Genomic DNA, 14,908 nt, shown 5'->3' with positions numbered 1-14,908 from the left:
TCCCCAATTTTTGTTTTTATGCATTTAAAATGTTGTTTGATATTTATTTGTCTTTAAATATGTTCTAACTTGTTTAAATCATAACAGTAATATTTTTTTATAAAAACAGTAATAAATTTTTAAAAAATATCATCAAATTTGTTATTTGAAAATATTTATGAATATGAAAAAATATCATCAAATTTATTATTTGCAAATATCGTCAAATTTTTTATTTGAAAATATAATCAAATTTGTTTTTTTTGCAATTTTAGTTGCATTCATTTGTGACGGTGGAGCGGGCCGGGGAGGGTGCGAGGGGTCGTCGGCGGCGGTGGAGTGGGGGAGGGTGCGGGCCGGGGGTCGACGACGGCGGCCGGTGGAGCGGGGGAGGGTGCGCTGGGTCGTCGGCGGCGGTGGAGTGGGGGAGGGTGTGGGGGGTCGGCGGCGGCGGCCGGTGGAGCGGGGGAGATGGTGCGGGGGGTGCTCGGCGGCGAGGGGGACCGGATCTGGTGAGGTGGGATAGAGATCGAGATGGAGGGGGATTGAGATCGAGTGTCCATGAAATCTAGCACTAACCTAAACCAACCACTAACCTAAACCTATCAATAACCTAATTAAACCTAAACAGCAAAGAAAAATAGTAGAAAAAACAAAAAAATGCTCACCTTGGCTCCGGGGGCAAGGGGTGGTGGTGGACGGCCGCTGTTAGGGCAACGACGGCGGGCCTGGCTCCGGGGGCGCGCGAGGCGGACGCAGGGGGCCCGTAGCGAGCTTGGCTCCGGGGGCGGCGCGGGCGCAGGGGCGGCGACGAGCCTGGCTCCGGGGGCGGCGCGGGCGCAGGGGCCGACGGGCAGGTGGTGGGGGCGGCGGGGCACCGTTCGGGCACCGGGGCGCCGGCGCCGGGCGCCGTTCGGGCGACGGGGCGCCGGGGCGGTGGCGGGTGGTGGGGGCTACGGGGCGAGGGGCGGTGGGGCCAGGGGGCGGTGGCGGGTGGCGGTGGCGACGGCGGGTGGTTGGGCGAGGGGGCGGCGACGGGAGAGGGGCGACCGGGCGAGGGGAGGTGGGGCGACGGGGCGAGGGAAGGTGTGGCAAGGGGGCAGTGAGGGGAGGGGGCGACGGGGCGAGGGGAGGTGGGGCTCGGCATTACTAACAAATTTTTTATTATTTGAAAAAATATTTATGAATATGAAAAAATATCATCAAATTTATTATTTGAAAATATCGTCAAATTTGTTAATTGAAAATATAATCAAATTTGTTTTTTTTTTGCAATTTTAGTTGCATTCATTTGTGACGGTGGAGCGGGCCGGGGAGGGTGCGGGGGAGAGGGTGCGGGGGGTCATCGGCGGCGGTGGAGTGGGGGAGGGTGCGGGCCGGGGGTTGGTGACGGCGGCCGGTGCAGCGGGGGAGGGTGCGGTGGGTCGTCGGCGGCGGTGGAGTTGGGAAGGGTGCGGGGGGTCGGCGGCGGCGGCCGGTGGAGCGGGGGAAATGGTGCAGGGGGTGCTCGGCGGCAAGGGGGACCGGATCTGGTGAGGTGGGATAGAGATCGAGATGGAGGGGGATTGAGATCGAGTGTCCATGAAATCTAGCACTAACCTAAACCATCCACTAACCTAAACCTATCAATAACCTAATTAAACCTAAACAGCAAAGAAAAACAGTAGAAAAAAACAAAAAATGCGCACCTTGGCTCCGGGGGCAGGGGGTGGTGGTGGACGGCCGCGGTTAGGGCAGCGGCGGTGGGCCTGGCTCCGGGGGCGCGCGAGGCGGACGCAGGGGGCCCGTAGCGAGCCTGGCTCCGGGGGCGGCGCGGGCGCAGGGGCGGCGACGAGCCTGGCTCCGTGGGCGGCGCGGGCGCAGGGGCCGACGGGCAGGTGATGGGGGCGGCGGGGCGCCGGCGCGGGGCACCGTTCTGGCGACGGGGCGCCGGGGCGGTGGCGGGTGGTGGGGCTACGGGGCGAGGGGCGGTGGGGCTAGGGGCGGTGGGGCCAGGGGGCGGTGGCGGGTGGCGGCGGCGACGGCGGGTGGTTGGGCCAGGGGGCGGCGACGGGAGGGGGCGTCGGGGCGAGGGGAGGTGGGGCGACGGGGCGAGGGGAGGTGGGGCAAGGGGGCAGCGAGGGGAGGGGGCGATGGGGCGAGGGGAGGTAGGGCTCGGCATTACTAACAATTTTTTTTTCAAAACTACTAATGGCGCACGGTTGGTTTGGTGCGCCATTACTATGTCGAATAGTAATGGTGCACTGTACAACGGTGCGCCATTAGTAACAATTTTTTTTCAAAACTACTAATGGCGCACTAGGCACCAGGTGCGCCATTAGTAATATATTACTAATGGCGCACCAACACATGCTGCGCCACTAGTATATAGTAATGGCGCACCACATGTCTGGTGCGTCATTAGTGGCCATATCATCTATAGCCCTTTTCCTAGTAGTGTCCGATCCAGCCGAGCTTCGAGGGAGAGTTCCGTCATCATGACGGCGTGGTGATGATGATGATGTTCTACCGATGAAGGGCTTCGCCTAAGCACTGCTGCGATATTATCAAGGTGGAATATGGTGGAGGGGGCACCGCACACGGCTAAGAGATCAATGATCAATTGTTGTGTCTAGAGGTGTCCCCCTGCCCCCGTATACAAAGGAGCAAGGGGGGAGGCCAGCCGACCCCTGTAGGGCGCGCCAGGAGGAGGAGTCCTCCTCCTAGTAGGAGTAGGACTCCCCTTTCCTACTCCCACTAGGAGGAGCAAAGGAAGGAGGAGAGGGAGGAAAAAGGAGGAAAGGGGGCCCGGCCCCCTAGTCCAATTCGGTTTGGGCTAGGGGGCTGCGCGCCCTGCCTCCTCTCTTCCACCACTTGGCCCATGAGGCCCATTACTTCTTCCTCGTATTCCCGTAACTCCCCGGTACCCCGAAAAATATCCGAATCACTCGGAACCTTTCCGATGTCCGAATATAGTCGTCCAATATATCGATCTTTGCGTCTCGACCATTTCGAGACTCCTCGTCATGTCCCCGATCTCATCCGGGACTCTGAACTACCTTTGCTACATCAAATCACATAAACTCATAATACCGATCGTCACCAAACTTTAAGCGTGCGGACCCTATGGGTTCGAGAACTATGTAGACATGACCGAGACACATCTCCAGTCAATAACCAATAGCGGAACCTGGATGCTCATATTGGCTCCCACATATTCTACGAAGATCTTTATCGGTCAAACTGCATAACATCATACGTTGTTCCCTTTGTCATCGGTATGTTACTTGCCCGAGATTCGATCGTCGGTATCTCAATACCTAGTTCAATCTTGTTACCAGCAAGTCTCTTTACTCGTTACGTAATGCATCATCCCGTAACTAACTCATTAGCTACATTGCTTGCAAGGCTTATAGTGACGTGCATTACCGAGAGGGCCCAGAGATACCTCTCCGACAATCAGAGTGACAAATCCTAATCTCAAAATATGCCAACTCAACATGTACCTTTGGAGACACCTGTAGAGCTCCTTTATAATCACCCAGTTACGTTGTGATGTTTGGTAGCACACAAAGTGTTCCTCCGGTAAACGGGAGTTGCATAATCTCATAGTCGTAGGAACATGTATAAGTCATGAAGAAAGCAATAGCAACATACTAAACGATCAAGTGCTAAGCTAACGGAATGGGTCAAGTCAATCACATCATTCTCCTAATGATGTGATCCCGTTAATCAAATGACAACTCATGTTTATGGTTAGGAAACACAACCATCTTTGATCAACGAGCTAGTCAAGTAGAGGCATACTTGTGACACTATGTTTGTCTATGTATTCACACATGTATTATGTTTCCGGTTAATACAATTCTAGCACGAATAATAAAAACATTTATCATGATATGAGGAAATAAATAATAACTTTATTATTGCCTCTAGGACATATTTCCTTCAGTCACTTGCAAAAGTGAGATCTGATAGAGATAGATAAACGGTAAAGTAAATATTTTTGGTATTTTTGGTGTATAGATTGGAAAGTAAAATATTGCAAAATACTAGACCGGAAACTAATAAGATGTAAAAGAGATTCAATATAATGGAAAAGAGACTTGGAGGCTGATTATCCCCAAGTACAGGGAATCATCGTACCAATTCCCAAAGGTGGAAGTGATAAGTATGGAGTGTCGAACGCACAAGGAGCTAAACACAAGATCAATATTCTCTCAAGTCCTATCTGCCACTGATACGACTCTACGTACACCTAACGTTTGCTTCCAACTAGAAACGAGAAATAAAACTACATTGTGGGTATGAAGAGGATAACTTTGCATGATATCGGAGAGCTAAAATATAAAAGTAGGTGATGTTATCATAGAGTTAGAATATATTACTAAATATTATAAATAGCGAGTGTGGAATAATGATGGGTCAGTGTGCAAAATTATCCTAGGCAATTGTTAACAAGACCAGTAATCACTATTGCATTTTCATATGTGGGAGAGGCATAAGCTAACATACTTTCTCTTCTTGGATCATATGCACTTATGATTGGAACTCTAGCAAGCATCCGCAACTACTAAAGATCATTAAGGTAAACCCAACCATAGCATTAACATATCAAGTCCCCTTTATCCCATACGCAACAACCCCCTTACTCGGGTTTATGTTTCTGTCACTCAAGCAACCCACTATAAGCGAATCATGAACATATTGCAACACCCTACAGCGAGAATCTCTCATGCTTGCGCGACACGGAGGGCACAATTAGACAGCACCAAAATAAGACATACAACTCATACCAATCTAGATCATCAATCAACCCAAAAACAAATGATGTCTACTCAAAACATCATAGGATGGCAACACATCATTAGATCATAATATGTGGCATAAAACACCATGTTCAAGTAGGGATTACAGCGGGGCGCGGGAGAGTGGACCACGTAAAAGAGATGAAGATGGTGATGTTGATGAAGACGACCACCGCGGCGATGACTCCCCTCCCGATGGCACTCCGGCGCCCTCCTGCCTCGTGGCCGCCTCGTTGCGCCTCCAACTTCATCTCCAAGTCTTCTAGTTTACTTTCGGTCCAAGAAAGATCATCGCGAAGGTTTCATTCCGTTTGGACTCCATTTGGTATTCCATTTCTGCAAAACTCTAAAATAGGCAAAGAAACCAGAAACTAGCACTGGGCCCTCGATTAATAGGTTAGTCCTAAAAATAATATAAAGTAGCATATAAATGCCTTTTAAACATATAAAATAGATAATATAATTGCATGGAACAATCAAAAATTATAGATACGTTGGAGACGTATCACGTACCAATGGACAAAGGTAATTACATATGTTGTCATAACGGTTTGACCGATAAATATCTTCGTAGAATATATAGGAGCCAATATGTGCATCCAGGTTCCTCTATTGGCCATTGACCGGAGAGGTGTCTCGGTCATGTCTACATAGTTCTCGAACCCGTAGGGTCCGCACGCTTAACGTTTGTTGACAATATAGTGTTATATGAGTTATATGATTTGGTGACCGAATGTTGTTCGGAGTCCCGGATGAGATCACGGACATGACGAGGAGTCTCGAAATGGTCAAGAGGTAAAGATCGATATATAGGACGATGGTATTCGGACACCGAAAGTGTTTCAGAGGGTACCGGGTACTTATCGGGTCACCGGAAAGGAGTTTCGGGCAGCCCCGGCAAAGATATGGGCCTTATGGGCCAAGCGAGGGAACACACCAGCCCACAAGGGGCTGGTGCGCCCCTATAGAGAGGTCGGCCCTATGAGGAGGAGAAGGAAAGAGGGGAGGGAAAGGAAAGTGTGGAGTAGGACTCCTTCCTTCCCTCTCCCCTCCTCTTTCCTTCCCCCTTGTATATACATGGCAAGGGGGCGCGGCTTGGGTCCTACTTGGGCGCATCCTTTGGCTGCTCCTCCCTCCCACCCACCTATATATATGTGGGAGGGGGCGCCTAGCACATGACAGACAATTGCTTAGCCGTATGCGGCGCCTCCTCCACCGTTTACACCCCGGTCATATTTTCATAGTGCTTAGGCGAAGCCCCGCGGAGATAACTTCACCATCACCGTCACCACGCCGTCGTGCTGCCGAAACTCATCCACTACTTCGCCCGTCTTGCTGGATCAAGAAGGCGAGGACATCACCGAGCTGAACGTGTGCAAAACTCGGAGGTGTCGTACATTCGGTACTTGATCGGTTGGAGCACGAAGAAGTTCGACTACATCAACCGCGTTATTAAACGCTTCCGCTTACGGTCTACGAGGGTACGCAGACACACTCTCCCCCTCATTGCTATGCATTCCCATGGATAGATCATTGCGTGTGCGTAGATTTTTTTTCCATGCAACGTTTCCCAACACGTCGACACCTCAAGCCTCGTCCTATCTTGCCCGCGCCTCACTCGAGAAGCACAGGCCATGATATCGCCCTGTGTCCTCATCCTCTGCCCCTCGTGAGCCAGCACCAGCTCTACAACGTCACCTGCCACTCCTTCCAAGGACCCAACCTCGTCGGTGGGCTCTACGACTTGGCCGCCCAAGCCTCCCAGGTAACCAATCTCGGCGGTGGGCTCTACAACTTCACCGCCCAGGGACCAACCTCGGCGGTGACTTTATTGATCGGCTAGGTCCAATCAAAACTTAGTGGAGTATTTTTACTCCACTAAGCTTTACTCGGTTGTTTACTCCTTATTCTTAGGGGATAGGCTAGAGTTGCTCTTAGCTGCTCAAAAAGTTAGGAGTCGCATCGACCGCCTCTCAAATTTGAGCGATCGAAGGGCTTCACTAAACTTTACTCGGCCATCTTCTCTATTTTTATAGGGGATAGGCTAGAGTTGCTCTTAGCTGCTCATTAGATAGGAGTGGCGTCGACCGCCTCTAAAATTTGAGCGGTCGAAGGGAGTTCTCAGTGAAAATATTCTTATTGAAATCTCTGAAAAGACTCATATTTAGGAAAGGGGGAAGTAGAAGAAGAGTAGATTGTGGCTTCAACGAAGCTTTCTTTTAATGTTACATCAGATAGCTACACATCCATAACTGAAACCGATTCTGCAATATTGATACAGTAAGACGCTTCTCCAAATGCCACAAGTAGTAAGCTATGGAACCAACCCCAGATGCCACAAGTAGCAAGCTGTGGAACCAACCCCCAGATGCCACAAGCAGCAAGCAGAAGCGGGCAAGCACCGGAACCACACAGGGCAACAAGACGAAACAGAGAAATCAATTGGTCGCTAACAGAGTAACACTACTGATGTCACAGGACAAGAGTGCCTGATACAGTTACATAGCATCCAAATTAATCCACCACTGCTTATAAGATGAACACGGTTAGAACTGCTATTGGGGAAATGCAGCCCCGTGCTCTTCGCTTATAGCGCTCTTGACACAAGCAAGCCATCCAAAAGCTTCCTAGTCTCCTTCACTGACATTTCCGTTTCAGAGAAGACATAGGAAAATCCAGATGGAGGTAATTAAGCATCAGGTTTCATTCAGTTTGCCACTTTAAGCATCACAATATCAAATGGACCAACAAGACACCATCGATAGTCAAATGTCAAGTGCACTCAGAAATCAAAGGGATGGATTTGGTCAAGCAATATAGTTTTTATTTCCAAAAGTTACAGCAGCATAGGTTAAATGCCTTCGTATCCCAGTCGGACATATTTCCATTTTATAGTTTGTATTCCAACAAAACCAAAACTCTGATTATAGAAGGAGAAATGCCACACAACATAAACTAGCCACTGTTAGCTTGGACTAGCAAAAGGAAAATTTACACTGCGATATATTTGAATCACAAATCATGAATAAGCTCAAGAGCACCGGTGATAAAGAACATATGATCCACTAGGCAACATTCCCGGGAAAAACAAGTATTAGCAATCTCATACATAGCTTGAGGTTCACAACTGAGAAGTAGGCTGTAGAAAATTACACAATGGATTGTGTTTAAGAAACAGGAAATTCCAAGACTGATGGGTTCTGACTATTTCTGTGCAAGAAAACAGAGTGGCATTTCAGTTTCAGAGAACGGATTGACAAGGCTAGGCAACCGTCAGCTATTAATTCTCTTATACATGATGTTTCAAATTTTTGTAGGTCAGTAATCTCTCAGCTATTAATCCTCTTATACATGATGTTTAATATTTTTACGGCAAGAATTCACAAATGTCGCTTAACTATTGTTAAAAAGGCCTAAGCAGATCACATGTAAAACCACCCCAGAGCTATACCAAACGGAGAGATGCATGATGCACATTGAAGAACTATGTAACCTCTACAAGGACACTATAGAAATCACCAAAAGGGCAGAAGACAAACCTTGCAGGGCTATCCACAAGCGCGGGGAAAATGGGAGGCCAGCTCATCATAAAAGGATAGATATCACCCAAATGTTGCTCCTCCGATGTCATCTCATACACTTTACGCAGCGTCCTGCACTTGATATCCAAGTAGAGTACACATCGACACATCTCCAAGAATACAAACTCATTGTAGTCCCCCACATGGTTTATCCGGATATCAGCAGTAGGCTCATCCTCAAGAAAATTAGCACACATTTCACGCAAACAAATGGTGTCCACCAACAACCAGCTGTCGCCATTGAGGAGCCATATGTGAAGTTGAAACTCTTTGACATGGATGAGATATACACCAGAAGAATCATCAGCCCGTGACAGCATGGTGTTGCCTGCTAAGCCAAAACCCACCCCTTGTGGAAGCTGAATTGTCAATAAGATCGAGGTTGTCAAGTCCAGGACAACAATTTCATCTGGGTCGCACGGCACATAGATTTTGTTGCCAACGAGCACGCCTTTGGGGCTGGATCGTGGATATAGGAGGACGTCTGCTGAGGCCAAGGTAAGATGGGTGCGCCAGACATGATCACCATTTTGCAACACATATACTTGCACCGTAGAATATGTTTGAAGCCTGTCGCACTCCACCCTGACATAAAAGTAGGACACGCCGGCGCCTTCTTCTTTGGAAAAGAGCTGAATAAAAGTGCAGAAATTGCCTTCCCCGGATTTGTGGTGTAATGCTGGGATGTGCACCACAAATGTAATTTCGGATCGGCGGTGGTTGAAGTTATACACGTGCAAACTGGTGAGGACGCTGCCGTTCCAGCAGCCCGCCATGTCGGTCTGTGCGCCCTCGTAGGCGTCCAGGCTGAAGCTTGCGCGGCGGACGACGGCATCGAGCCCCGGAGGCTGAGGCAGCATCGGGAAGAATCGTGCGGCGGCGTCCGGATACTCCCTTTGCTCGAGGTAGAAGCCGAGGAGCCTGGGCGGGTGGAGCTCGCGGAAACGGCGGAGGAAGGCGCGGTCGGAGGCGTGGCTGAGCCAGAGCCTGCAGACTCCGGCGGCGCGGACGAGGCTGGTGGGGCAGCCGACGCGGACGATGATCTCCGTCAGGAGGTTCTCGTCGTCGAGCACCTTGGAGACACACGCCGGCGGCGGCTGCGCCTCACCCTCCGTTCCGTCCAGCTCCGGCGGCGGCGGCGTCTCTCCTTCCATTCTGTGCGTATGTTTCCGCGGATTTGGGTAGAATGGGGATCGAGGCGAGTCAATGGAGTGAAGAGCCGATGCCTTTTTTTTCTTCAGACAAAAAGAGCCGATGCATTCCTTTCCTGGCCATGGCCTGATAACCAAGGCCCATCTAACTCCAGCCCGGACTAACAACTAGGGCCCATCAAGCCTGTAATATGACCGAGCGGGTCAGCCCATTCAACTCTCCTACTACACTCAAAATAAAAAATTCAACTCTCCTACTAAAAAAAAGACCGACTAAAAAAAACTAAAAAAAGAACGGAAATGTTAACGCCCACACGTGTAGGCGCTGACCATCTCGACCACACGCATCCATCACCGTCCAGTACTTTATGCACGAATCTTGGCACAATCTGGCCGATTTTCTGTGCCACGTAGGACAAGGCGTGTGTGTAGTGTGTGACATAGCTCGCCCGCACGTTAGTTGCCACACCGCGGTCAGCGGTTGCCACTCGGGGGCGTGCGGTGGGAACTGCTATGCGCCTGCACGCCGCGCGCCGACCGTGGTTGACATCAAACACGTCGCGCACTTCGCCCCCCTCCCCCTCACGGTTCCATTTACTCATCCCCACAGTTACTCGCACAACCCACTTCGCATTTCAGACGATTGAAGGAGAAGACGAGGGGAGAAGGCGACGGCGGAGGCGGAAGAGTCGACGGCGTTCGCGGCCGTCGGTGGTGCTCGCCGGACCGGAGCGGCATCGCCGGAGCGCCTACAGGTTGAAGGTAATGCTCGCTCCCACTCTCACAATCCTTGCCTGCATTTTCTCCCCTTCCCTCCGTGTTCGATGCTTCGCTCGAGATTCATAGAGATTCAGGCGATTTGGCGATGCGCCGGCGTTCCCGCCGCCGGCGGAGTCCTGTGCTTGCCGTTTTCGGTGGCACTGGGCAGTTTCGTCGCCGCCGCGGTGGCGGTCTCGCCGGTGTGGCTCTGCCTGTCTAGAGACACACACTGGTTGTGCCTTGGGATTGGGTCGTTGTTTTCCGGTCTGATAGTTGCGCATTGCTTCGAATTGGTGTTTGCGATCAGTTTAGGGAGAATTTTGGGGATGAATTTCAAGTCACTATAGTTGCCATTGAACCCTAGATCTAGTTAGTTGTTTTTCAAACTGCAGTATGAAGGCAAACATGGTAGTTTGAGTAATTGTCATGACTGTATGGCAACTAATTTCCTGAATGGCTGTGATAGTTGCCATAAACATGCTTTTCCATGTGGCAACTAATTTCCTAAATGACTGTGTTAGTTGCCACAAACATGCTTTTCCATGTGGCAACTAATTTCTTGAATGACTATGGTAGTTGCCACAAACATGCTTTTCCGCGTGGAAACTAATTTTCCTGAATGACTATGATAGTTGCCACACTGTAGGAATGGTAAAGTGTAGTAAATCGGTAGTCACTGCAGTTTCAGCAACCAATTGCACTGGATGGCATCTAATCTGCACATCAATTATATCTGTTGCCACATGGATAGTATATTCTTGTGGCAAATAGACTGTGAACACACTGTGGCTGTTGCCATGTTGTAGACAGGATAATGTGGCAAATTGGCTGCATAACATGGCAACTAACTTGCACATCAATTCTGTCAGATGCCATATACATGCTTTTCATGTGGCAAGTATTTGTCTGAACACAGCATGTCTGTTGCCATGTTACAGTCAGTATAATGAGGCAAATTCATTGTACGGCAGACTCAATTTTTCGTGTTTTGCCATGATGACTTGTGATATCTAAACACACTGTGGCAATTTCAGGTTGTTCATTAGATGTTTTTCATCGCTTTTTTGAATTCTGTGTTGCATTTTAACATGGCAATTTCAGCCTAGCACATTTTTTGCCATTGAACACATGTCAAGTCATTATTGCATGAGGACAAGGTGTGAGCTGCCACATCTTAGGTTTGTGCAGTGGAGGATTTTGTGACTTTCTTTCGTACTATCTTGTGCTAACATGGCAACTTCAACATTTTGTTTTTAAGTGCATTTACGATCAGTACATTTTTTTTTCAAATGTAACCAATGTGATTAATTGCCACATTTATGTTTTCGACAATCATATGGGGTGTGTGTGTGTGTTCATGTGATATTTTGCATTCACTAGTTGACATTTTCACCCGAGCCCATGCGGCAAGGACATTTTGTTAGGTGGCAACTGCCTACTCCCTGCATTTTCATTTCCACCGTGATAATGTGGTATGTTCTTACCTCAGCAGAATGGCTCGTGGTGATCATCAAAACGATGATGATGATTTCATGGATCCACCACAGAAGAATCGGACAACTGGACGGAGAAATGAGGGCGACGAGGTAACTGTCCACACACCCTCCTCCTCCTGCATATGTTATTGGTTGCCACCTCGAGATTTGCAGTCGTCTGTCATGAACTAAAATTTCATGACAGTGAAAACACGGCAACAACTGAGCATTTGTCTTTTTTTTGTAGAAGAAGAAACATACTCATAATAGGGCCTCCCAGGAACGACTGACTTCATTGACTGACAGATTTACCGACGATCAGAAGGGAGCTGCTGCTGAGATGGGTATGCAGGCTCTGATGAATGTCCGGTGCACGAATCTAGTCAACCCTGTATGCGACTGGCTTGGTGAGATTTACGACCCCGCCTCCAGGGAATTTGTGATTCCGGGCGTGGAAGACTGCCGTTGAATGAGGAATCCATTTTCTGCACTTTGGGTGTGCCCTGTGGACATATCAAAGTCCCGTATGAGGTCAATAACAAGATCGAGGAAGCGTTGTTCCCCCGTTTGTTTCCTGGTTTGGAATCCATGCCGAACACGTCTGTACTGGCAGATTCGCTGCAGGCCATGACAACCCATGGCGAGGTTTTTAAGATGAAACTACTCATGTACCTCATCTCAGCTGTTTTCGTGCCGACCACTTCTCTTCGCCCAAGCAACAAATGCTTCCCCATCCTGGTGAATGATCTATCTTTACTACATTATTTTCCTTCAATCTTTTGGCTTCCGATGTCATGTGCAAGCTAGTCACTGCCAGTGTTCTTTGATGTTTTTTTCCATTTGGTTTCTGATGCGGCAACTCGTTGTCCTGAAAATTGTGCGGTGCAGGCGACTCTGAAAGATGTGAAGAACATGAATTGGTGTAAGTTCATTGCCGACTTCCTGCATGATACATTCTCAAGCAAGATGTACCAGAAGGGTTGTCGACTGCATTTAATGGTATTTTTTCACCAGTCCTTTTCTGTGAACACTCTTTTTTAACACCTTTTATTTTCATGCATGGCAACCTGATCATAACAAGATGGCAACTGCCATCATGACAATATGGCAACTGCCATCATACTATGATGGCAACTGCCATCATGACAATATGGCAACTGCCATCACACTATGATGGCAATTAGCACATACAGATGGCAACTTCTTCTTTTTCTCTTTTTTCATGCACCTCAACTTGATGATTGTAGGAACATATATTATCCTGTTTTTTCGCAAAATACCATGATGGCAACTAATATTTCTTTCTTTTTTAAAATTGTTGTACATCAGCTCATGTACGTCGACTGTCTTGATCTGTCCATCGTGGATTTCACTGGGATAGGAGGCTCGCTGCCTACACACAAGTTTGCTGTTTCTGCATGGACTATCGATGCTGTCAAGGCTGTGCTTACTGTAGACAGGGTAACTGATACCAAATATGGAAAACTGCAGGTTAGTCCTGGTTTCTTTCTCTACACGGCATTCTTACAAATTTTTGCAGCATAACATATGAAAAATCTCCATGTGGCAACCGACTGTGGTTAATAAGAGATGACTACCTTTGTTAGCCATGGCTGTCTGCGTATGGTATCCATGACTCACTCCACATGACAACTTTGTCATTCATGCTAAAACTTATATCCACGTCTTCTTTTTTTGTTGTATTTTGCAACACATGAACTTCTATTCAGTGTTCATCATTCTCTCTCCTACATCCTAGCTATTTTTTTGGTTTTTTCCAGCTGATGGCCAAGCATGCTATAGACTACAGCGTGTTTGGGGGGTTGTCGGTGTCAAAACCGGTGGATCTCGGGTAGGGGGTCCCGAACTGTGCGTCTAGGCGGATGGTAACAGGAGACAAGGGACACAATGTTTTGACCCAGGTTCGGGCCCTCTCGATGCAGGCAAAACCCTACTCCTGCTTGATTAATATTGATGATATGGGTAGTACAAGAGTAGATCTACCACGAGATCAAAGAGGCTAAACCCTAGAAGCTAGCCTATGGTATGATTGTTCTTCGTCCTACGGACTAAAACCCTCCGGTTTATATAGACATCAGAGAGGGTTAGGGTTACACGAGTCGGTTACAATGGTAGGAGATCTACATATCCGTATCGCCAAGCTTGCCTTCCACGCCAAGGAAAGTCCCATCCGGACACGGGACGAAGTCTTCAATCTTCTATCTTCACAGTCCAGGAGTCCGGCCAACGATGATAGTTCGGCTATCCGGACACCCCCTAATCCGGGACTCCCTCAGTAGCCCCCGAACCAGGCTTCAATGACGATGAGTCCGGCGCGTAGATTGTCTTCGGCATTGCGAGGCGGGTTCTTCTCCAAATTCCATATACTTGTCAAATAGTGTCCGGCTTCTGATAAATGCTGCGCTCCTTGGCTTCCATGCCCAATAATGGCCATCTTCCACGTGTCGAACGAATGCGAAAAGCCAGGGTATTTTTACACTTTCCCCCCTAGCTGCGCAAATGAGCCGCCTACAAAAAGAGACGAGGATCTAGATCCGAATCACACCATCCCCCTCCGCAAGCTTTCATCGGAGCGCCTCTGACAAAAAATCCATTCCATCATGGACAGTCGACGCGGCTCCTCCTCTCGCGCTCCCAGCCCTCAGCCTGGGGATTGGGAGAGATGCTCAGTCCCGCATAGCAAGCTAGTGACGCTCCAAACCAAGGGATTTCTTCCCCCAGCCTTCATGGTTCCGGTTCGAGCCAGACTCGCCACCTATAAGGGCAAAAAGCAAGCAGAGAGCGTCCCCGATCCTTCCAAAGGAGAGCGGGTATGCTTTATCTCTTATCTGATAAGAGGACTCGGATTTCTAATACATCCATTTCTCCGGGGGCTCCTGGAGTTCTACGGCCTCCAGCTGCACCACCTTACGCCTGCCTCCATTCTACAAATCGCGGGCTTCGTGGCCCTTTGTGAACTGTTCTTGGGCGTCGAGGCTCATTTTGCGCTGTGGAAGAGATTATTCTGCCTCGTACCCCGTTCTCATGAGGGGTCAATATATCAAGTGGGCGGAGCCGAGCTATGGCGCATCGCCGGGACCGGATATCTATCCGGAACCCCGAAGATGGCGTCCGAAGACTGGCCTTCGGAATGGTTTTATATAGAAGATGCCTTG

At 48.9% G+C, this 14,908-nt stretch overlaps 1 protein-coding gene across 1 annotated transcript; it reads right to left on the bottom strand.

Moving 5' to 3' along the window:
- Positions 1-6,560: 6,560 nt before the first annotated feature.
- LOC123066214 (uncharacterized) lies at positions 6,561-9,544 on the bottom strand. Its single transcript, XM_044489347.1, has 2 exons — positions 8,306-9,544; positions 6,561-7,406 (listed from the first exon to the last, which is right to left on the bottom strand). The coding sequence occupies exons 1-2, from the start codon at positions 9,499-9,501 to the stop codon at positions 7,394-7,396; spliced, it is 1,209 nt and encodes a 402-aa protein (XP_044345282.1). The 5' UTR covers positions 9,502-9,544; the 3' UTR covers positions 6,561-7,393.
- Positions 9,545-14,908: the final 5,364 nt, after the last annotated feature.

Source organism: Triticum aestivum, chromosome 3B (assembly GCF_018294505.1).
Source record: "Triticum aestivum cultivar Chinese Spring chromosome 3B, IWGSC CS RefSeq v2.1, whole genome shotgun sequence".
Lineage (NCBI taxonomy): Eukaryota > Viridiplantae > Streptophyta > Magnoliopsida > Poales > Poaceae > Triticum > Triticum aestivum.
Note: the sequence above shows the minus strand (reverse complement) of the source record. Positions and strands in the feature narration are given on the sequence as shown.

What these genes read in the sequence shown, in the direction of transcription:
- LOC123066214 (XM_044489347.1), bottom strand. Translation starts at nt 9,501, where the DNA reads ATGGAAGGAGAGACGCCGCCGCCGCCGGAGCTGGACGGAACGGAGGGT.